The sequence below is a fragment of the Dama dama genome, chromosome 7 (assembly GCF_033118175.1).
Source record: "Dama dama isolate Ldn47 chromosome 7, ASM3311817v1, whole genome shotgun sequence".
NCBI classification, from domain to species: domain Eukaryota; kingdom Metazoa; phylum Chordata; class Mammalia; order Artiodactyla; family Cervidae; genus Dama; species Dama dama.
In genome coordinates this window covers 31,069,986-31,094,978 of record NC_083687.1, presented here as the reverse complement: position 1 = coordinate 31,094,978, position 24,993 = coordinate 31,069,986, and the positions used below count along the sequence as shown (strand labels likewise).

General features: G+C 37.3%; 2 protein-coding genes and 2 pseudogenes across 2 annotated transcripts; all 4 read left to right on the top strand.

Moving 5' to 3' along the window:
- Positions 1–2,441: 2,441 nt before the first annotated feature.
- On the top strand, positions 2,442–3,370 carry LOC133059106 (olfactory receptor 1M1-like; annotated as a pseudogene).
- Positions 3,371–7,186: 3,816 nt separating this feature from the next.
- Positions 7,187–8,116, top strand: LOC133059105 (olfactory receptor 12D1-like). The gene has a single exon (XM_061146141.1). The coding sequence runs from the start codon at positions 7,187–7,189 to the stop codon at positions 8,114–8,116; it is 930 nt and encodes a 309-aa protein (XP_061002124.1).
- Positions 8,117–13,974: 5,858 nt separating this feature from the next.
- Positions 13,975–14,901, top strand: LOC133059273 (olfactory receptor 12D1-like). Its single transcript, XM_061146267.1, has one exon. The coding sequence runs from the start codon at positions 13,975–13,977 to the stop codon at positions 14,899–14,901; it is 927 nt and encodes a 308-aa protein (XP_061002250.1).
- A 6,199-nt stretch (positions 14,902–21,100) lies between these two features.
- LOC133059272 (olfactory receptor 12D1-like) lies at positions 21,101–22,028 on the top strand (annotated as a pseudogene).
- The last annotated feature ends 2,965 nt before the right edge of the window (positions 22,029–24,993 follow it).

The following is a 24,993-nucleotide window of genomic DNA, read 5'->3' as shown; positions in this document are numbered from 1 at the left end:
ACTCCAATATTCTTGCCTGGAGAATCCCATGGAGGGAGGAGCCTGGTGGGCTACAGTCCACAGGTCGCAAAGTCGGACATGACTGAGCGACTTCACTTTCACTTTCTTTCACAATGTTGTGTTAGTTTCTGCTGTATAGACATGTGAATAAACTATATATATGCACATATCCCATCAAAATTTGTTTCAGATGCTGATGGCATCGATGCCAATGGTGTGGATTTTAGTTGCTAGAGAGTAGAAACAGTGAAGCATGTTAAGCTGCTGATGAAACGTGGAACTAACTGGAAGTGAGTTGATTAGAGATAGCTCAAAAAGGATAACAATTTAAAAGGTGAGAAAGGGTCTGAAATGAAGGACATTTTATAGGAAATGAAATTTCTAGCCGTTGGTCTAAACTTGATGGATGAAGGAATTAGATGGACCAATGTTCCCACCCATGTTGCTAGGACAATATTTTGTTAGAAGTTTTTTTCTTAAAATGGAAGAGGACTTTTGGGGGGAGACAATGTATCATCCTCTCCTGCCTTCGCTTTTCATTAACCAATTTATTCATTTTCTGACAAATACCGTATTTAGCATTCCAAGTACTCGAGATACACAAGACAGGAAAACCTTGTTAAGGAGACCAACACTAAATAACTTAAATATTTAGACAAAATAAATGTGATTACATCCTCCATATTACAACTTCAGCAATTAACCAAAAGCCTAGAAAGGAAGGGTTGTCTTTGTCAAAGAGGCCATGGAAGGCTTTCCTAAGAAAGTTACCAATAGAGCCAAGGTTAGAAAGATGAGCAAGAGCTGACTCAGAGCAATGAGAAGGAACATGGTCCATACAAGGCAATGCAGTGCAGACAGTGTTGCTGGGAGCAGATGATAATGGACTGTGGTGCGAGATGAAGCTGGTGACATGAAGTTCAAAACCAAATGAGCTTTGTCAGACATGGTGGGGTTTTTCATATATAAGTGATATCATATGGTATTTATCTCTTTCGGATTTACTTCATTTTTGTTGCTGTTTAGTCACTCAGTCATGCCTGACTCTTTGCAACCCCATGAACTGCAGCGTGCCAGGCTTTCCTGTCCTTCACTATCTCCCAGAGTCCACTCATGCTTATGTCCATTGAGTCAGTGAGTCCATCCAACCATCTCATCCTTACTTCACCTAGTATGATAATATATATAAGTTTATATAACACATCTTCTTTATCCATTCATCTGTCCATGGACTTTTAGGTTGTGTCTATGTTTTGGGTATTGTAAATAGCACTGCTGCTATGAACATAGGGGTGCATATATCTTTTTGAATCATAGTTTTGTCTGAGTATATGCCGAGGAGTAGAAATGCTGAATCAAACATGATACAGAAACTCTTAGTTTTTTGAGAAACCTTCATATGGTTTTCCATAGTGGTTATACCAGCTTATGTTCCCATCTACAAATCCCTCAGAATTTGTTATTTGTAGACTTTTTAATGATGGCCATTCTGACCAGTGTGAGGTGATACCTCATTATAGCTTTGATTTGCATTCCTCTAATAATTATAGTGGTTTCAGGTGTATAGCATAGTAATTCAGTATTTTTACAGATTATGCTTCCTTAAAAGTTATTACAGGATAATGGCTGTAATTCTTTGTGCTACATAATATATCCTTGTTGCTTATCTATTTTATTTTCTTCATTTTCTTTTTTAAACTTTTTATTTTATATCAGACTATAGTCAATTAACAATGTTGTAATAGTTTTAGGTGGACAGTAAACAGACTCAGCCATACATACACTTGTGTCCATTCTCCCCCAAACTCTCATCCCATCTAGGCTGGCACATATTATTGAGCAGAATTCCATGGGTAGAGACCAATTTTTAAATAAAGAAGTGGCATGATGTGATTTTTATTTTTTTAAAAAAGATCACGCTGACCACAGTATGGAGAATGTATTGGATAGGGCAAGATCCATGTTAAAATAGTTACGAGATAACAGTTCTCCAGCCAAACACAAACCTTGAACTAGAACAGTCACTGAGAGGGTTGGTGGGAGTATTTATTGAGCCCCTTCTATGTGCCAGGCACCGAGCTAAGTGCTGAAATGTCACCTCTGCCTTAAAAGACTCGCGGTCTTGAGAGGAAAACAGATTCACAAGCAAGTAGTTAAATACCAATCACACAAAATTTTATTAAGAAAACTCATTTATGCTTTCATAACTCCAGGAAGCCTCTGTTGTTTCTTTCATTCTCTTACCTTGACGTCTCCTTAATTTGACCATCTTTTATGAGGTACAACCATTGTCCTCCCCATTGCTATTTTAGTTGTTTATCCATTCCTCACATTGGTGGTATAAGTAAAACCCATTGTCAAGAGAAAGGATCCAAGGTTCTAGCTAACTGTAGTGAATCCTCTTCATGCTGATTCTTTTTTGTAACCCATCAAGACCTGAAATGAACTGCAGCAAGAACCCTGACTTTGTCCTCTCAGGGCTCTCCAGGGACCCAGACAAACCACAGCTCCTCTTTGCTCTCCTCCTGGCCCTCTACTTGCTGAGTGTCTCAGGAAACGCGCTACTGCTGCTGGCTGTCGGAGCTGACCTCCACCTCCACACCCCCATGTACTTCTTCCTCAGCCAGCTCTCCCTGGTCGACCTCTGCTCCACTACCACCACAGCCCCCAAAATGCTGGAGGCTCTGTGAACCAGCAATGGATCGATCTCCTTCTCTGAGTGTCTGGCCCAGTTATATTTCTTCGCAATTTTTGCTGATATGGACAACCTGCTTTTGACTGTCATGGCTATTGACCGCTATGCTGCCATCTGCCATCCTCTGCACTACCCACTCCTGATGACTCCTTGCAGATGTGGGCTGCTGGTGGGTGGGTCATGGGGAGTGGCCCATTCTGAGTCTTTGACCCAAACCTTGATGCTAACCCAACTATCATTCTATACTAACCTCAAAATTCTCCATTTTTGGGTGATTTCAGCCCACTCTTAAGGCTTTCCTGCGCTGATACGCACCTCAATGAGGACCTGATGATGGTTCTGACAGGACTCTTAGGAATCAGCCCTCTCTTCTGCATCATAAGCTCCTATGCCCATATTTTCCTTGCTGTAGCTCAGGCCCCATCAGCACAGGGCAAAAAGAAAGCCCTGGCCACATGCAGCTCCCACCTCTCCATGGTCATCCTCTTGTACAGCTCAGTCTTTGACACCTACCTGAAGTCCCCATCAGCTTCCCATGCCTCTGCGGAGCTGGGTGCTGCTGTCATGTATGCCCTGGTAATTCCTACTCTCAATTCTTTCATTTATAGTCTAAGAAATAAGGACACAAAGAGTTCCCTGAAAAGGATTCTGGACATAGAGAGTTCATGGCATTAGGAATAATTCCAAGAAACAAGTGATTTGGGAAAAAAATTACACTCTTCACCACCACACTGATAAAGTGAGTCAATTAACACCAAGGCCATTGCACAGTATGATATGCTATAGTGTAAAGAACACTAAATAGAAATTAGAACTAGTTTCTAGAACCACTTAAACTGCTAGCTCTAGGTTTATCTATTATCTATATTATTATATCAAAATATATCAGTAATATGTCAAAGTGAAACTGTTAGTCGCTCAGTTGTGTCTGATTGTTTGTGACCCCATGGACTGTAGCCCATCAGGCTACTCTTGTCCATGGAATTCTCCAGGCAAGAATAATGGAATGAGTTGCCATTCCCTTCTCCAGAGAATCTTTCTGACCCAAGGATCGAATCTGGGTTTCCTGCATTTGCAGGCAGATTCTTTGCAGTCTGAGCCACTAGGGAAGCGCATTTCAGGTTGTGGTGGTTTAGTTGCTAAGTCATGTGGGGCTGTTGCAACTCCATGGACTGTAGCCCTCCAGGCTCCTCTGTCTATGGTATTCTCCAGGCAAGAATACTGGAATTGGTTGCCATTTCCTTCTCTTATATATATTTTTATATATATTGGAATACCATATATATTATAATATATATAATTAAGTATATTAGCCAAAAATAGTTTACTTAAGAGTGGATTGGATGAGCTGTTCTTTAAAGTTGACTTATAACACTAATAGTATTGAAACTTAGTCATCTGTTCTCATCATTACCACCATTTTGACCATCATTTCCATGGCTATCACTGGTTTAATAATGAAGATTCTCACCATCAGCTTTACTATAGTCTGTATCATCTTTTTGTCATTAGCATCACCTTACAAATTACGATCTTCAGTTCTTTCCCCATCAATACTGCCAGTGCCATCACCATGAATAAGAGAGTGGAAACTGGTTCTATGCATTTTTTTCATTTTAAATGCCTCATTTTTCAGAATCTTGTATTTCTTTGTGTTTCCGTGCTATGTTGATAATTGTGGGAAGTATCATAATGGCATGGTGGATACATTTTATAAAAATGTCTTCATAAATTTGAGAATATAATAAATATTTACATTTGGAATACATGATTACATAGTTTATATAACATAATAGATACACAATGTCTAACACTTTCTTTAAATTATTCCAGAAAAAAAGAAATGCTAGATATTTGGCACAATATTGGCAAAATGTTGATGTCAAAGCAGGATGATAGCTACAGGAGAGTTTTTACACCACTGTGTATTTTTCTGAATGTTTAAAATTTTCTACATTAAACATTAAAATGAAAAAGTAAAGTGCATTCAGCTTTAAATATTTTTTAAAATATCAATGTCTTTAGACACAGCAATCAATCCATAAAGAATGTATCAAGGTAAATTCTGAATATAAATACACTTTTATAGGAAAATAATTGAATATAACTAAAAATTCCCAATGATAAATGTTTATTTATTTGGAATACTCCATACCAGAATACTGGAGTGGGTAGCCTTTCCCTTCTCCAGGGTATCTCCCCAATCCATTGATCAAACTCAGGTCTCTTGCATTGCAGGAGGATTCTTTACCAGCTGAGGACACTGATTTAAGAAAGCATTACCATATCAAACAACAATGCAAAAACCGCAATTACTTTTGCACCAAAGATACAGCAGGGAGTCCCCAAAGGCCCAGCAGGTAAAGAACCTGCCTGCAATGCAGGAAATGCAGGTCTGAGCCCTAGGTCGGGAAGACCCCTGGAGGAGGGCATGACAACCCACTCCAGTATTCTTGCTGGGAAAATTCCATGGACAGAGGAGACTGCTGGGTCCAATGGGGCCTGAAGGGTCAGATGTGACTTGAGCAACTGAACACAAAGGATATAGCAAGAAGTGAAGATACTTTGGAGATACCAGCCTCATTCTCAGAGAGAAATATGAACTTTGGAGATCCCAAAATTAAAGAAAATATTTTAATGCTGTTACTGTGAAGAGTCAGATTTAGAAAAAACAAAAGCAATACTACTTCTCCCTCTTCCTTTTTTTTTTGTTTTTCATAGACACAGTAATAAATTAGTAGAATATTTAAAAGATAATCATCTTTCTGTATGGATCCATGGGATATGGCTAGCCCTCAAACTTTAAATATCATTGCCCAATTTCCTAGCAATTTATATAGTTTTTCCAGGGAAGTCCCCAAGACAAGAAAGTATATCCCTCTGTCCCAGGAAATGAAAGGTAATTTAAGAATTCCTGAGGCTCTTGAAACTGTACTGTCTGTGGTTCTGAAACTGAGAAAGAAACTTAATAAGGAAAGAAAATAAGACCAATGAAAAAAATGGAACTCAAGATGGGAATTCTCCGAGGAGAATTTCCTTATATTAGAGGTATAGAAAGGTAACTTGTTTATTCTTTCAATAATCCTCCCAAACCCCAGGGACACTCTCTCACAGGGTTTGTATATCTAAAGACCTGTGGGTCATAAAAGACAGGCAAAATTTTAGAAAAAAGAGGTTTCAGAAGATGAAGATCTTACACTGTAATTCCAATATAAACTATCACATCAAATATTTTTTCAATATTTTTTCTACTATTTACTTTTTAGGAATGTCAACCTGAGAAACCTTCTTAGCTGTGAATTTGAACAGTCAATCAGGTAGGAGAATAAACCAGGAGACAGGCTGGAGAGTTACCAATATTCTCCATCTTCCTACCTATATTAAATTTACATGCCAAGGATTTAGAGCTGAATTCCTATCTTATGATGGATATTGTGTTTGTGGATCTTGAAAACTTTTTACTAGCTACATTTTTATTGCCATATTTCTGGGTATTTTTCAAAATAAATATATAGTTGATAAATATTCAGGATGCAGTGAAATATTTAGTACAGAAAGTCTGATTACTATTTTCTTTAAACATTAGGAAAAAGTTTTTTACCCTAAGTGAATTTTTGATACGATTTTGTTTTGTGAATAGAGAACCAAAAACAGTGCTTGGCATGTGTGTATCATAAGCTGGAATGATAAGATTTAACCATATACAATATATATATGGCTATCAAGGAAAGTTACTCTTAATTCCATAAAGCCAGCCTTCAACAAACATGTATTAACATTAAATAATTTCTCAAAATTCTCACTACATTTCAGGTGATAATCTCATGGGATTTCTAGAAATGTTCCCTACTAAATTCACTTTTTTATCCTAGTCATGTCATGTCTTTGTCTTCTCCTTTCATGGGTTTCCCAAATATTGAATGATTCCTTTTAATAGCTAGCACGCTACTGTTTGCATCTCCTTTCAGAGTTCTTTATAGCTCTTATTATTCTCTCACTGTCAATTTTTCTTAGGCTAAAAACCCTTCAAATGACTTTGTACTAAATCAAGAGACAGTACTGTGGTGGAGGGCTTAAAAATTTACCCTCTGTTAGACTGTAGGATGATAAAAGACAAGTCTTTATCAGAAAAGATGGTAGGCTGACAATTTGCTCTGAATCCTTGGGGAAAGAAAAAAAAGAATATTCTTTTGAAAAGATGTATATATATATATATATATATATATATATATATATATATATATATATTTGAAAAGATATATCAAATAAAAAGCAAAAGTGTTTGAATAACAGTTCATAAATGGCATGTAATGTTAATATTTAATAATTTAGTGGTCCAAATATTGTACAATCTGTGATGCTGAGACTATTAAAAACACCACTGCTCTCCCTCAAAATATTATTCTCTAGATAGGAAAATCCTCAGCTACAGGACACTGGTTCCCATCACAGATAGCATTCCATGTGTTATTTTGTCTTTTCTTTCAAGTGATGCTGAATCAAACCTCAGTCACTGAATTTCTCCTCCTGGGAGTGACAGACATCCAAGTACTGCAACCTGTTCTCTTTGTGGTTTTCCTTGCAATTTACATTGTCAGCTTGGCTGGAAATGGAGCCATCCTGATGGTTATCATCTCTGATCCAAGACTCCATTCTCCTATGTATTTTTTCCTGGGAAACCTGTCATGTCTAGATATCTGCTACTCCACGGTGACTCTGCCAAAGATGCTGGAGAACTTCCTCTCTACACACAAAGCAATTTCTTTCTTGGGATGCATAAGTCAGCTTCATTTCTTCCACTTCCTGGGCAGCACAGAGTCCATGTTGCTGGCTGTGATGGGCTTTGATCGCTTTGTGGCTATCTGCAAACCACTTCATTATACTCTTATAATGAATCATCAGGTCTGTTTGCAGATGGCTGTCACTGTCTGGATCTTTGGTTTTTTCCATTCCCTGCTGCACTCAGTGATGACCTCTCACTTAAACTTCTGTGGGTCCAACCATATCCATCACTTCTTCTGTGATGTTAAGCCATTGCTGGAGTTGGCCTGTGGGAACACTGAGCTCAACCAGTGGCTGCTCAATACTGTCACAGGCGCCATTGCCATGGGCTCATTCTTTCTAACATTCCTGTCCTATTTCTATATTATTATCTATCTTTTCTTCAAGACCCGTTCTTGCAGCATGCTTCATAAAGCACTGTCTACTTGTGTCTCCCACTTCATGGTAGTTGTTCTTTTCTTCGTCCCTGTTGTTTTTGTTTACATTCATCCTGCCTCAAGTAGCTCCATGGACCAGGATCAGATCAATGCCATTATGTACAGTGTGGTCACTCCCATACTAAATCCACTGATCTATACTTTGAGGAACAAGGAAGTAAAGGGGGCCTTGAGGAGGAGGATGGGAAGGAGGCTGACTTGAAGATATCTGAAGAACTCTTCTGAGGCAAAAATGAACAGGTAATGAGAGACTGGAGATAGTGGGTTTATACTGCCTCTCAAATTGTCTTCTCTTTGTAAAACAGAGTACTTGTGTGCTAAGCTGCCTCAGTCGTGTCTGACTCTCTGCGACCCTTGGACTGTAGTTTATCCGGCTTCTTTGTCCATGGGATTCTCCAGGCAAGAATACTGGAGTCAGTTGCCACTTCCTCCTCCAGGAATCGAATCCATGTCTTTTATGTCTCCTGCATTGGCAGGCGGGTTCTTTACCACTAGTCCCACCTGAGAAGCCTATAAAATGGAGGGAATAGTATAAAGAAAAAATAAGTAAGAAAGCCCAGTAAGTTGTGTTAAACAGTGCGTTCCTAGGTAATACAAGGGAAATTTGAACAAATGTACACTATTCATGGAATCTTAAGTTGAATTTGTTTGGGAGATATTTGTTGATACAACTGATCCATCGTGTTTGTGCTCTTAAATAAAATCAGGTACAAAAATTTGCCTCAGTTACTCATATGTTGTACAACTGGAAAGTACTTAAGTCAGTTTATCTGTGTGCTTCTGGCAACATATTATAATGTTTTATATATATATATATATATATATATATAGCATTATATATATATTATATATAACATTATAATATATATATATAACATAATGTGAGCAATAAAGTTATTATGCTGTTATATTTTCAGGATTTGAATTTAGGATCATGGGCTCAAATGGAAAAGTAAATGTTAACTCACACATGAGTGAAAAGAAATTTTTAATCAGTATGTCATGATTTCTTTTTCTCTAAGCAGGGAAGCAAGTAATTAAAACAAATATTGCTGTTAGTTCTAGTTAAAAGAGGTAAAGTAACCAATGGTTTATCTAAAGAGTTTTGTGACCTCTGACTGCAAAGATGTTTTATAGGTCAACTGACAACCTGTCAAAGATTACTGTAAAATATTGTTAAAAGTATAGTCAGTTTGAAAAAAAATCTCAGGAATACATTCCTAGCTCTTAGCATGTTGTTTTCCCCTCGATTTTTGGTCAAGAATATTGAGTTTCAAAACTTTCCCTATCATTTGTTTTGTTTTTTGATTTCTATACTTATTTTCACAGATTGTAATGTGATATAATATGATGTAATTCCAGTGAAATATAAAGAATTCATCAACAATTTGTCTTGATTTCCTTACCTGTCACCAAGCTATACTGAGTGAAATGTATTAAATAGTAATTGCTGAAGTATGTTTGGAGGCTAATAGACAAGAATTACTATGTTCCTCACTTTTTAAGTTCCTAGATATGCCACTGAATCTGAAACCATGGTGAGTGCCAGTACTTACAACTATTTAGAGATACAGAATTCCATGGTGTCCAGTGTTTAGGACTCCATATTTTTCCTGCCAAAGACACGGGTTCAATTCCTGGTTGGGGAGCTAAGATCCCACAGAACAGGTAACACAGTCAATAAATACAAAAATAAGAATAATAAATAAATAAAATAGAGATATAGACAGATAAGACTATAAAAGGATATTTTGAGGTGATGGACGGACTTCCCAAATTTTTTACATTCACTTTTGTAAATCCAAGAAATTTGGTTCTAACCTTACTCACATGGTTCTTCCATCTTCCAACTCTACCTTGTTTGGTCTCTTGATTCCAATTTTGTTTATAAAAGAATGTGTGTGGGAGAAGGCATCTTACATCCTGCACTATCTCAGACAGAATTTCTATTGAACAGAATTTTTGACATAATCCAAGCTTCATAGAGGCTGTAGACTGTAGAGGAGCACATGGTTACCTATTGCTTTATGACACGTTCTCACCCTAAACACAGATGGTTAAATACCTATTTAATTAAACTGCATTATTCAGTGATTCAGAAATTGGGGTAAGTACAACAGAAAAGCACTGACTCTATTTAATGTTTCAGGTCTCAACTGAGATGACTTTACCAACAGATGAATGAAATGATTTGTTAAACTTCAATGTATTTGTATGACAAATGTTCTCAGAACAATAAAAATAAAAGACACATATAATGTGCTATGCCTGTATGTCAATCTCTTCGAGCTATTCTTATACAAGGAGACAGGGTGGTGACTAGACATAAATTGTGAGTTTTAAGTAATCTTTCTGATTTTATGTCCAAATCAGTGTTAGACTTCTCTTTATTGACATTATTCCTCAGCCCTATCTATAGGAAATTTTCTCAAGAAAAAATTCCTCCAGGTTTTTCTCTACTGAGTGACTCTGGGAACTGATCTCTAAGGCCAAAATGATTTCTTCCTCAAAATCATTCTTGTCACAAGAGAGATAAAGATTGATAATGCTCAGCTTCTAAACTATATTATATTTACCTGGTCTCATCAGTGTATTCCAAGGCCTTGGTTTCTTTGTTCTTTCCCATCTACTCACCAATATCATTGGATAGAATGGATAGTTCTAAAGTCATTGTTTGTAGAGATTGGGGTAGCCAGAGGCAAGTGTTGAAGATGTCGTTTGGTAAATGGAGTAATGGGATCAGCTTTCAAAGTGAACTACAAGAGAGTTCAAGATCTGCACTTGGTGGACCGCATAAGGTTGACAGTCTATTTGATTTGTGGGTCTGTTTCCAATGCAGTATGTAAATCAAGCCAGCTGAAAGAAAATATCTTAATGATTAAGACAGCTACTGTAGAACTATCTAAATGGAAGCCAAATATATAAGCCAGAGTTAGGAAAATAAGTTGAAATTAAAAGTAGAGGAGATGCACAAAAGTGGATAATAGGAGGAAGAGCAGTAACCACCAAGGAGACTGTGAAGCAGTGAACATGGCGGCTCTCCTGATGCAGCTTTGTTAATTGGAGTATAATTGCTTTACCATGCTGTGATAGTTTCTACTGTACAACAACATGACTCAGCTCTCTGTATACACTTCTCTTTGCAAAATTTGTTTCAGATGCCGATGGCATGGATGCTGATGCAATGGACATTAGTAATAGAGGGTAGGGATAGTGAACCTGATAAGCTGCTGATGAAATTAATAATTAAGAAATTATGAATGTGATGAATATAGTATGAACTTCAGCAAAGCAGCAAAAATGAAACACAATTGAAAGGTGGACCAAGTACATTGCATTTGTAATGGTAACTAGAAAGCTTGAATAGCTGTTGGATTCCATATAAATATTCCTTGGATGAAGCAGATAGAATACTACTACTAAGGCAGAGAGCAAGAAGTGAACACACATTGGAGATATCAGCCTCATTCTCCTAGGGAGAAGTGTGAGGTCTGGGACACCAAAATAAAAGAAAATATTTGAGTGTTAATACCAACAGTAGGAGAGTCCTGGTGGTCCAGTGGTTAAGAATCTGCCTGCCAATGCAGGGGACACAGGTTTCATACTGGTCCGGGAAGATTTTATATGCTGCTGAGCAGCTAATCCCATGCGCCACAACTCTTGATCCCAAACTCTAGAGCCTGCGAACAACAACTACTGAAGCCCCCACCCTCTAGAATCCATGCTCTGCAATCTGAGAAGCCACCACAATGAGAAGCCCGTGCACCACAACTAGGGAGTAGCCTGGGCTCACCACAGCGGGAGAAAGGCCATGCACAGCAGTGAAGACTCAGTGCTGCCAAAAATAAACAAATGAATTTTTTAAAAAAACACCAACAGTGAAGTGTCAGACTCAGAAGGAACAAAAGCAGTACTACTTCTCCTCATTCCTCTCTTTTGTATTCCATAGAACCACAGTAATAAATGAGTAGAATACCTAAACAATAATCATCTTTCTGTACAGATCAATAGGATGTGACTGGCGCTCATTCCTTAACTGTCATTGCCCAATTTCCTTCCATTTTATATAGAATTCTCCCAGAGCAGTCCCCAAGATGAGAAAGTGTATCCATACCTCTGTCCCAGGAAGTGAAAGATAATTTTAGAGAGTGCAATACTATGTGAAGTAAGTCAGAGAAGGAGAAATATCATATGGCATCCTTTATATGTGGATTCTCAAAGGAAATGATACAAATGAACTTACTTGTGGAACAGAAAAAGACTCACAAACTTAGAAAATGAACTTATGGGTGCCAGGGGAAGGGATAGTTAGGGACTTTGGCATGGTCGTGTACACACTGCTATATTTAAACTGGATAACCAACAAGAACCTATTGTATAGCACATGGAACTCTCTCAGTGTTATGTGCTGGCCAGGATGCAAGGGGAATTTGTAAGGGAAGAATGGATACATTTACATGTATGACCTGAGTCCCTTCACTCTTCATGTGAAACTACCACAACATTGTTAATTGGCTATACTCCAATTAAAAATAGAAAATTTAAAGTTTGGGGAAAAAAAGGAAAAAGTAGGCCATTGAGACCTTTACTGTCTGTGATTCTTAAACTAAGAAAGAAGTACAGTAAGGAAAGAAAATTGGAACGATGGGAAAAAACAAAAATGGAACTCAAGATAGGAGTTCCCCAAGGAGAATTCTCTCATGCTGCAGGTATAGAAAGATCCTCCCAAACCCCAGGGACATTCTCTCTCAGGGTTTGTCTGAAGATCTGTGGAACATAAAAGACAGGCAGAATTTCAGCAAGAAAAGCTTTTGGAAAATGAAGAGTATATATTTAAACCCAATATAAGCTGTCACTTCAAATATATTTTTTATCTTTATTTTTCATAATGTTTTTCTATTCTTTACTTTACAGAGGTGTCAACCTGGTAAGCTTTCTCAGCGGTGAATTTGAACACTCAAACAGGTATGAGAATGAACCAGGAGACAAGCTGGGGAGTTGCACTTATTGTCTATCTTCTTGCTAGTATTAAAGTTGAATGCCCAGGATTTAGGGCTAGTTTCCTATCTTATGATGGACTCCTCATTGTGTTTGTGGATTATGGAGGCTCTTTACTGCGTATATTTTTATTGCCATGCTCTAAGTGTTCTCCAGACTAAATATGTGATCTTTAAATATTCAGGATGCAGTGAAATAAATCACTTGGTACATAAAGTCTGATTACTATTATCTTTAGATGTTACCAATTGGTTCTCTTCCCCAAGGATTTTTGAAAAAACTTTGAGGTTAGAGAACCAAACATGATGTTTGGCATATCATGTGTCTCTTAAGCAGGAGTGATAAAGTTTAATAATGCACAAAACATACATGGTTATCAAGGACAGCTACTCTGAATACCTGGAAGCCAGGCTTCAATAAAGGTGAAATAAAGGTTAGATAATTACTCCAAATTTTTTCTAGCTATAAGGGTGAGAATCCCATGGGATTGCTAGAAATGTTCCCTACTGAATTCACTTTTTAATTCTAGTCACATCAAATTTTTTTCTTCTCCTTTCAAGGATTTCCCAAGCTTAAAATGTTTCCTTTTTATAGAAAGCATTCGACAGTTTGTATCTCGATTTCGACTTCCTTAGAGCTCTTACTGTTCTCTCATTGTTGATTTCTCTTAAGTAAATCAAATGAGTTCTTACTTGGTTAAGAAAAAGCAGTATAGTGGAGTATTTCAAAATTTACTCTCTGTTTGATCATAGGATGATAAAACACAAGTGTTATTAGAGAAGATGGTAAGCCGGCAACATGCTCTGAATCCCTGGAAGAAAGAAAAATATTGATAATCTAATTTTTTAAAAGTGTTTGAGTAACGGTCCACAAAACACCATGAAACTTTAATATTTAATAATCTAGTGGTCCAAATATTGTACAACCTGTGATACTGGGACTATTTAAATAGCAATGCTCTCTCAAAATATTATTCTCTGGGCGAGAAAATTCTCAGCAGGAGGAATCCAGTTCCCATCAGAGATAGCATTCCATACCTTAATTGGTCTTTTCTTTCAAGTGATGCTGAATCAAACCTCAGTCACTGAATTTCTCCTCCTGCCAGTGACAGACATCCAAGAACTGCAGCCTGTTCTCTTTGTGGTTTTCCTTGCAATTTACATTGTCAATGTGGCTGGGAATGCAGCCATCCTGATGGTTGTCATCTCTGATCCAAGACTCCATTCTCCTATGTATTTTTTCCTGGGAAACCTGTCATGTCTAGATATCTGCTTCTCCACGGTGACTCTGCCAAAGATGCTGGAGAACTTCCTCTCTACACACAAAGCAATTTCTTTCTTGGGATGCATAAGTCAGCTTCATTTCTTCCACTTCATGGGCAGCACAGAGTCCATGTTGCTGACCGTGATGGGCTTTGACCGCTTTGTGGCTATCTGCAAACCACTTCATTATACTCTTATAATGAATCATCAGGTCTGTATCCAGATGGCTGTCACTGTCTGGATCATTGGCTTTTTCCATGCCCTGCTGCACTCAGTAATGACCTCTCGCTTAAACTTCTGTGGTTCCAACCATATTAATCACTTCTTCTGTGATGTTAAGCCATTGCTGGAGTTGGCCTGTGGGAACACTGAGCTCAACCAGTGGCTGCTCAATACTGTCACAGGCACCATTGCCATGAGTTCATGCTTTCTAACATTCCTGTCCTATTTCTATATTATTATCTATCTTTTCTTCAAGGCCCATTCTTGCAGCATGCTTCATAAAGCACTGTCTACTTGTACCTCACACTTCTTGGTAGTTGTTCTTTTCTACGTCCCTGGTGTTTTTGTTTACATTCATCCTGCCTCAAGTAGCTCCATGGACCAGGATCAGATCAATGCTATTATGTACAATGTGGTCACTCCTGTGCTAAATCCACTGATCTATACTTTGAGGAACAAGGAAGTAAAGGGGGCCTTGAAGAGGATGATTTCAAGGAGTCAATGACTTGAAGAAGTCTAGAGAACTCTTCTCAGGCATAAATCAACAGGCAATGAGAAACTGGAGATATGGAATTATACTGCTTGTCAGAGTGTTTACTATCTGTGAAACAAAAGGAACTGTATAAAAGAATAATAAATGGAAAAGTCCAGTAAGTCACGTTAAACAATGCATTCCTACATAATATAAGGAAAACTTGAATAAATGGGATACTGTCCATTGAATTTTATTGTTGAATTTGTTTTGGAGATATCAGTTGATAAAAATGATTTGTTATCTATTTTTTGTGTTCTTGAATAAAATCAGATACAGAAATTTGCCTCAATTACCCATACATTGCATAGTTGGATAGCACTTCAGTATGTTTACCTATGTGTTCCCTGCAAGTTAACACATCATAATGTGAATAATGAAATTATACTGTTTCAGGGACTTCTCTGGTGGCCCAGTGGTTAAGACCCCAAGCTTCCAGTGCAGAAGATACAGGTTCAGTCCCTAGTCAAGAAACTAAGATCCCACATGTTGCATGGCACTGCCACAAAATAAAATAATTTTTAAAAATTATTACACTTTAAATTAAACTGTTTTCTTAAACTGCTACACTTTAAGGATTTTAATTTAGGGTCATGGACTCCACAAGAAAGTAAATGTAAACTCACATATGAGTTAAAGGACATTTTTAAACAGTATGTCATGATTTCTTTTTCTCTAAGCAGAGAGGCAAGTAATTAAAATAAACAGTAGTCTGAGTTCTAATTAATACAGATAGTGTAACTAATGGTTTATCTAAAGAGTTTTGTGAACTCTGACTCCATAGATATTTAATAAGTCAATTGAATAACCTCTCATAGATTACTGTAAAATATTGTTCGAAATGGAATCAGTGAAAAAAATCTCAGGAATATCTTTCTAGTTCATGATTATGTTATTTTCCCCTCAATTTCTGGTCATGGAAAATTGAGTTTCAAAATTCTTCCTTTTTATTTAGTTTTTTGATTTCTATACTTCTTTTCACAGACTGTAACATAATATATTATGATGTAATACCAGTGAAGTATGCTGCTGCTGCTGCTGCTGCTTAGTCACTTCAGTCGTGTCCGACTCTGTGTGACCCCATAGACAGTAGCCTACCAGGCTCTTCCATCCCTAGGATTCTCCAGGCAAGAACACTTGAGTGGGTTGCCATTTCCTTCTCCAATGCGTGAAAGTGAAAAGGGAAAGTGAAGCCGCTCAGTCGTGTCCAACTCTTAGTGACCCCAAGGACTGCAGCCCACCAGGCTCCCCCGTCCATGGGATTTGCCTCCTCTGATGAAATATGAAGAATTCATAAAAAGTGTTTGTCTTGTTTTTCTATCTGTCACCAAACTTATACCAAGTGAAAACTATTAAATAGTAATTCCAGAAGTATTTTTGGAGCTAATTGACAAGAATTACTATGTTCCTCACTTTCTAAGTTCCTAGAAATGCCACTGGGCCTGAAACCATGGTGGGGGCCAGCACTTAAAACTATTCAGAGATACAGAATGCTGTGGCAGTTCAGTGGTGAGGAGTCTGCCCTTTCACTCTCGAGGGTTCGGGTTCAATCCCTGGTTGGAACCTAAGATACCACAAGCCAGGCCGCAGCAATAAATAAATACATTAAATAGAGATACAGACAAATAAGACTGTAAAAGAATATTTTGAGCTGATAGACAAACTATTCAAATTGTTTACATTCACTTTTGTAAATCCAAAGAATTTGGTTCTGACCTTACTCACATGTTTCTTCTGTCTTCCAACTCTACCTTCTTTGGCCTCTTAATTTCAGTTTTGTTTATAAAAGAATGTACGTGGGGAGAAAATATTTTATACTCTGAACTGTCTCAGAATTTCTGTTGAACAAAATTGTTGACATAATCCAAGCTACATGGAGGCTGTAAACTATAGAGGAACACATGATTACCTATAGCTGCATGATACGCTGTCACCCTGAACACAGAAGGTTAAACACTTATTTAATTAAACTGCATTATTTTGTGATCCAGAAATTGGGAAGAGTAAAGCAGGGAAGCACTGACTCTGTTTAATGATGTTACAGATTTCAACTGAGATGACTTGATTTAGAGATGTATGAAAATAATTTGATCAACTGTGATATATTTTCATGACAGAAATTCTCAGAACAATAAAAATAAAAGGATGTTTCAAGAGAACAGCATCGAAACATGTATATTATCTATGGTGAAACAGATCACCAGCCCAGGTTGGATGCATGAGACAAGTGCTCAGGCCTGGTGCACTGGGAAGACCCAGAGGGATCGGTAGAGAGGGAGGTGGGAGGAGGGATCGGGATGGGGAATACATGTAAATTCATGGCTGATTCATGTCAATGTATGACAAAACCCACTACAATATTGTAAAGTAATTAGCTTCCAACTAATAAAAATAAATGAAAAAGAAAAAGGACATATATAACAGTTTATGCCTGTATGTCAGTCTCTTCCAACTATTCTTACTTAAGGAGACAGGGCAGTAATGAGGCAGAAATTGTGAAGTTTTAAGTAATCTTTCTAATTTTATTTTCAAATCAATATTCGGTTTCTGCTTAATTGTTGATTTTATTCCTCAACCCTATCTATAGGAAATTTTCTCAAGAAAAAATTTCTCCAGGTTTTTCTGTAATGAGTAACTGTGGGAACAATTGAGATCTAGTTTCTTAGCAAGTTTGATAACTTTTATCTTTTTTAAATTGAATTATAGTTTATTAACAATATTATCCTACTATCAAGTGTACAGCATAGTCATTCATTGTTTTTACAGATCATGCAGCATTAAAAGTTATTACAGGATGATGGCTATAATTCTCTGTGGTACACAATGTATCCTGTTGCTTATCTCTTTTCTTTTTTAATGGATAAGCAACAAGGATACATTGTGTAGCACAGAGAATTATATTTTATATTACCATACCTCTTTCTATTTATTTCTATTTATTTATTTATTTTCTTTAGGCTTCGCTCACAGCTCAGTTGGTAAAGAATGAGCCTGCAATGCAGGAGACCCGGGTTCTATCCCTGGGTTGGGAAGATCTGCTGGAGAAGGGAAAGGCTACCCACTCCAGTATGCTGGCCTGGAGAATTCCATGGACTGTATAGGACATGGGGTCGCAAAGAGTCGGACACAACTGAGCAACTTTCACTTTTATTTTTTTATTAAGTTTTATTTTTATTGGAGTATAGCCGATTAACAATATTACATAGGTTTCGGGTAGATAGCAAAAGGACTCAGCCACATATATGTTTGTATTCATTCTCCCCCAAACTCTCCTCCCATTCAGGCTACCACATAACACTGAGCAGAGATCCATGTGGTAGATGTCAATCTCTCTCTCTGTCTGGCCCAATTATATTTCTTTGCAGTTTTTGCTAATATGGACAACCTGCTTTTGACTGTCATGGCTATCAACCGCTACGCTGCCATCTGCCATCCTCTGCACTATCCACTCCTGATGACTCCTTGCAGATGTGGGCTGCTGGTGGGTGGGTCATGGGGAGTGGCCCACTCTGATCCAAACCTTGATGCTAACCTATCATTCTATACTAATCTAGAGATGCCTCACTTTTTTTTGTTTTAAACCTCTCTTAAGACTTTCCCACTCTGATGCCCACCTCAATGAGGACCTGATGATGGTTCTGACAGGACTCAGGAATCAGCCCTCTCTTCTGTGTCATAAGCTCTTATGCCCATATATTCCTTGCTGTAGCTTGAGTTCCATCAGCACAGGGCAAAAAGAAAGCCCTGGCCACATGCAGCTCCCACCTCTCCATGGTCATCCTCTTCTACAGCTCGGTCTTTGACACCTACCTGAAGTCCCCATCAACTTTTCATGCCACTGGGGAGTGGAAGAAATGAAGCTGGTTTATGCATCTGAAGAAAGAAATCGCTTTGTGAGTAGAGAGGGAGTCTTCCAGCAATTTTGGGATCCCTTTAAAGATGTAGAGAGTGTCAAAGAAGGACAGAAATACAAACATGTGGAATCAGAACAATAACATAAACAATGAGCCTACAATAATTATTTATTTATATTATATTCATGGCATACTGTAACAAGCAATTATTGTGATGAATATATAATGAACTTCATTGCAACAAAAATGAATGGTGATAGATGGAGAAAGTACATGGCATTTACAACAATAATTAGAATGCTTGGATCCATGTCAGATTGCATATAGGTATTCCTCGGATGAAGCAGAAAGAATATTGTTACCTAAAGGGTACAACAATAAGTGAAGATACACATTGGAGAGACCAGCCTCATTCTCCTAGAGATAAATGTGAGCTTTTAGGATCACAAAACTAAAGAAAATATTTAAATGTTACTACCAACGGTGAAGAGTCAGATTTAGAAGGCATAAAAGCAATACTATTTCTTCCTATTCCTCTTTTTTGTTTTCCATAGAATCATGGTAATAAATGAACATAATATTTGAATGATAATTTCTGTATGGATCAATGGGATATGACTGGCCCTCATTCCTTAACTGTCATTGCCCAATTTCCTAGCATTTTACACAAAGGTTTTCCAGGGAAGTCCCCAAGACGAGAAAGTATATCCCTCTGTCCCAGGAAATGAAAGGTAATTTAAGAATTCCTGAGGCTCTTGAAACTGTACTGTCTGTGGTTCTGAAACTGAGAAAGAGACATAATAAGGAAAGAAAATAGAACCAATGAAAAAAGTGGAACTCAAGAGAGGAATCCTGCAAAGAGATTTTTCTTATATTAGAGGTATAGAAAGGTAACTTGTTTATTCTTTCAATAATCCTCCCAAATCCCAGGGACACTCTCTCGCAGGGTTTTTATATCTAAAGATCTGTGGATCATAAAAGACAGGCAAAATTTTAGAAAAAAAGAGGTTTCAGAAGATGAATATCTTATACTTTAATTCCAATATAAACTATCACATCAAATACTTTTCTACTCTATTTTTTCAAAATTTTTTCTACTATTTACTTTTCAGGAATGTCAACCTGAGAAGCCTTCTAAGCTGTGAATTTGAACAATCAGGTAGGAGAATAAATCAGGAGACAGGCTGGAGAGTTGCCCATATTCTCTATCTCCTACCTGTATTGAATTTACATGCCAAGGATTTAGAGCTGAATTCCTATCTTATGATGGATATTGTGTTTCTGGATTTTGAAGACTTTTTACTAGCTACATTTTTATTGCCATATCTCTAGATATTTTTCAAAATAAATATATAGTTGATAAATATTCAGGATGCAGTGAAATAAATATTTAGTACAGAAAGTCTGATTACTATTTTCTTTAACTGCTAGGGATAAGTTTTTTACCCTAAGTGAATTTTTGATATAATTTTGTTTTGTGAATAGAGAACCAAAAGCAATGCTTGGCATGTGTGTATCATAAGCAGGAATGATAAGGTTTAACCATATACAATATATATATGGCTATCAAGGAAAGTTACTCTTAATTCCATAAAGCCAGCCTTCAACAAAGTGTATTAACATTAAATAATTTCTCAAAATTCTCACTACATTTCAGGTGATAATCTCATGGGATTTCTAGAAATGTTCCCTACTAAATTCACTTTTTTATTCTAGTCACATCATATCTTTGTCTTCCCTTTCATGGGTTTCCCAAACATTGAATGATTCCTTTTAATAGCAAGCACTCTAATGTTTGCATCTCCTTTCAGAGTTCTTTATAGCTCTTATTATTCCCTCACTGTCAATTTTTCTTAGGCTAAAAACCCTTCAAATGACTTTGTACTAAGTCAAGAGACAGTAGTGTGGTGGAGGGCTTAATAATTTACCTTCTCTTAGATTTTAGGATGATAAAAGATAGGTCTTTATCAGAAAAGATGGTAGGCTGACAATTTGCTCTAAATCCTTGGGGAAAAAAAAGAAGATTTTCTTTTGAAAAGATGTATACACACACACACACACATATATATATATATTTGAAAAGATATATCAACTAAAAAGCAAAAGTGTTTGAATAACAGTTCATAAATGGCATGTAAAGTTAATATTTAATAATCTAGTAGTCCAAATATTGTACAATCTGTGATGCTGAGATTATTTAAAACACCACTGCTCTCCCTCAAAACATTATTATCTAGATAGGAAAATCCTCAGCTGCAGGACACTGGTTCCCATCAGAGATCGCATTTCATATGTTATTTTGTCTTTTCTTTCAAGTGATGCTGAATCAAACCTCAGTCACTGAATTTCTCCTCCTGCCAGTGACAGACATCCAAGTACTGCAGCCTGTTCTCTGTGGTTTTCCTTGCAATTTACATTGTCAGATTGGCTGGAAATGGAGCCATCCTGATGGTTGTCATCTCTGATCCAAGACTCCATTCTCCTATGTATTTTTTCCTGGGAAACCTGTCATGTCTAGATATCTGTTACTCCACGGTGACTCTGCCAAAGATGCTGGAGAACTTCCTCTCTACACACAAAGCAATTTCTTTCTTGGGATGCATAAGTCAGCTTCATTTCTTCCACTTCATGGGCAGCACAGAGTCCATGTTGCTGACCGTGATGGGCTTTGACCGCTTTGTGGCTATCTGCAAACCACTTCATTATACTCTTATAATGAATCATCAGGTCTGTATCCAGATGTCCGTCACTGTCTGGATCATTGGTTTTTCCCATGCCCTGCTGCACTCAGTAATGACCTCTCGCTTAAACTTCTGTGGGTCCAACCATATCCATCACTTCTTCTGTGATGTTAAGCCATTGCTGGAGTTGGCCTGTGGGAACACTGAGCTCAACCAGTGGCTGCTCAATACTGTCACAGGCGCCATTGCCATGGGCTCATTCTTTCTAACATTCCTGTCCTATTTCTATATTATTATCTATCTTTTCTTCAAGACCCGTTCTTGCAGCATGCTTCATAAAGCACTGTCTACTTGTGTCTCCCACTTCATGGTAGTTGTTCTTTTCTTCGTCCCTGTTGTTTTTGTTTACATTCATCCTGCCTCAAGTAGCTCCATGGACCAGGATCAGATCAATGCCATTATGTACAGTGTGGTCACTCCCATACTAAATCCACTGATCTATACTTTGAGGAACAAGGAAGTAAAGGGGGCCTTGAGGAGGAGGATGGGAAGGAGGCTCACTTGAAGATATCTGAAGAACTCTTCTGAGGCAAAAATGAACAGGTAATGAGAGACTGGAGATAGTGGGTTTATACTGCCTCTCAAATTGTTTACTGTTTGTAAAACAGAGGACTTGTGTGCTAAGCTGCCTCAGTCGTGTCTGACTCTCTGCGACCCTTGGACTGTAGCTTATCAGGCTCCTTTGTCCATGGGATTCTCCAGGCAAGAATACTGGAGTCAGTTGCCACTTCCTCCTCCAGGAATCGAATCCATGTCTTTTATGTCTCCTGCATTGGCAGGCGGGTTCTTTACCACTAGTCCCACCTGAGAAGCCTATAAAATGGAGGGAATAGTATAAAGAAAAAATGAGTGAGAAAGCCCAGTAACTTGTGTTAAACAGTGCATTCCTAGGTAATACAAGGGAAATTTGAACAAATGTACACTATTCATGGAATCTTAAGTTGAATTTATTTGGGAGATATTGGTTGATGCAACTGATCTGTTATGTTTGTGCTCTTAAATAAAATCAGGTACAGAAATTTGCCTCAGTTACTCATACACTGTATAGCTGGAAAGTACTTAAGTCAGTTTATCTGTGTTTCCGGCAACATATTATAATGTTATATATAACATATTATAATGTGAACAATGAAATCATTATGCTGTTATATTTTAAGGATTTGAATTTAGGATCATGGGCTCAAATGGAAAAGTAAAAGTTAACTCACACATGAGTGAAAGGAAATTTTTAATCAGTATGTCATGATTTCTTTTTCTCTAAGCAGGGAAGCAAGTAATTAAAACAAATATTGCTGTTAGTTCTAGTTAACAGAGGTAAAGTAACCAATGGTTTATCTAAAGAGTTTTGTGACCTCTGACTGCAAAGATGTTTTATAGGTCAACTGACAACCTGTCAAAGATTACTGTAAAATATTGTTAAAAGTATAGTCAGTTTGAAAAAAAATCTCAGGAATACATTCCTAGCTCTTAGCATGTTGTTTTCCCCTCGATTTTTTGGTCAAGAATATTGAGTTTCAAAACTTTCCCTATCATTTGTTTTGTTTTTTGATTTCTATACTTATTTTCACAGATTGTAATGTGATATAATATGATGTAATTCCAGTGAAATATAAAGAATTCATCAACAATTTGTCTTGCTTTCCTTACCTGTCACCAAGCTATACTGAGTGAAAGGCATTAAATAGTAGTTGCTGAAGTATGTTTGGAGGCTAATAGACAAGAATTTCTATGTTCCTCACTTTCTAAGTTCCTAGATACGCCACTGAATCTGAAACCTTGGTGAGTGCCAGTACTTACAACTATTTAGAGATACAGAATTCCATGGTGTCCAGTGTTTAGGACTCCATATTTTTCCTGCCAAAGATACGGGTTCAATTCCTGGTTTGGGAACTAAGATCCCACAAAACAGGTAACACAGTCAATAAATACAAAAATAAGAATAATAAATAAATAAAATAGAGATATAGACAGATAAGACTATAAAAGGATATTTTGAGGTCATGGACAGACTGCTCAAATTTTTTACATTCACTTTTGGAAATCCAAGAAATTTGGTTCTAACCTTACTCACATGGTTCTTCCATCTTCCAACTCTCCCTTGTTTAGTCTCTTGATTCCAATTTTGTTTATGAAAGAATGTGTGTGGGAGAAGGCATCTTACATCCTGCACTATCTCAGACAGAATTTCTACTGAACAGAATATTTTACATAATCCAAGCTTCATAGAGGCTGTAAACTGTAGAGGAGCACATGGTTACCTATTGCCTTCTGACATGTTGTCACCCTAAACACAGATGGTTAAACACCTATTTAATTAAACTGCATTATTCAGTGATTCAGAAATTGGGGTAAGTACAACAGAAAAGCACTGACTCTATTTAATGTTTCAGGTCTCAACTGAGATGACTTTACCAACAGATGAATGAAATGATTTGTTAAACTTCAATGTATTTGTATGACAAATGTCCTCAGAACAATAAAAATAAAAGACACATATAATGTGTTATGCCTGCATGTCAATCTCTTTGAGCTATTCTTATACAAGGAGACAGGGTGGTGACTAGACATAAATTGTGAGTTTTAAGTAATCTTTCTGATTTTATGTCCAAATCAGTGTTAGACTTCTCTTTATTGACATTATTCCTCAGCCCTATCTATAGGAAATTTTCTCAAGAAAAAATTCCTCCAGGTTTTTCTCTAATGAGTAACTCTGGGAACTGATCTCTGAGGCCAAAATGATTTCTTCCTCAAAATCATTCTGGTCACAAGAGAGATACAGATTGATAATGCTCAGCTTCTAAACTATATTATTTTTACCTGGTCTCATCAGTGTATTCCAAGGCCCTGGTTTCTTTGTTCTTTCCCATCTACTCACCAATATCATTGGATAGAATAAATAGTTCTAAGGTCATTGTTTGTAGAGATTGGGGTAGCCAGAGGCAAGTGTTGAAGATGTCATTTGGTAAATGAAGTAATGGGATCAGCTTTCAAAGTGAACTACAGAGAGTTCAAGATCTGCACTTGGTGGACCGCATAAGGTTGACAGTCTATTTGATTTGTGTGTCTGTTTCCAGTGCAGTATGTAAATCAAGCCAGCTGAAAGAAAATATCTTAATGATTAAGATAGCTACTGTGGAACTGTCTAAACGGAAGTCAAATATATAAGCCAGAGTTAGGAAAATAAGTTGAAATTAAAAGTATAACTTGAGAGTTATCTGTTTATAGATATATAAAGCACAGAACTAGAAGACAGAGAAGAGGAGATGCACAAAAGTGTATAATAGGAGAAAGAGCAGTAATCACCAAGGAGACTGTGAAGCAGTGAACATGCTGGCTCTCCTGATGCAGTTTTTTTAATTGGAGTATAATTGCTTTACCATGCTGTGATAGTTTCTGCTGTAGAGCAACATGAATCAGCTCTCTGTATACACTTCTGTTTGCAAAATTTGTTTCAGATGCCGATGGCATGG

Bases quoted from the DNA above. Each gene is read 5' to 3' on its own strand.
- LOC133059105 (XM_061146141.1), top strand. From the start codon at position 7,187: ATGCTGAATCAAACCTCAGTCACTGAATTTCTCCTCCTGGGAGTGACA.
- LOC133059273 (XM_061146267.1), top strand. From the start codon at position 13,975: ATGCTGAATCAAACCTCAGTCACTGAATTTCTCCTCCTGCCAGTGACA.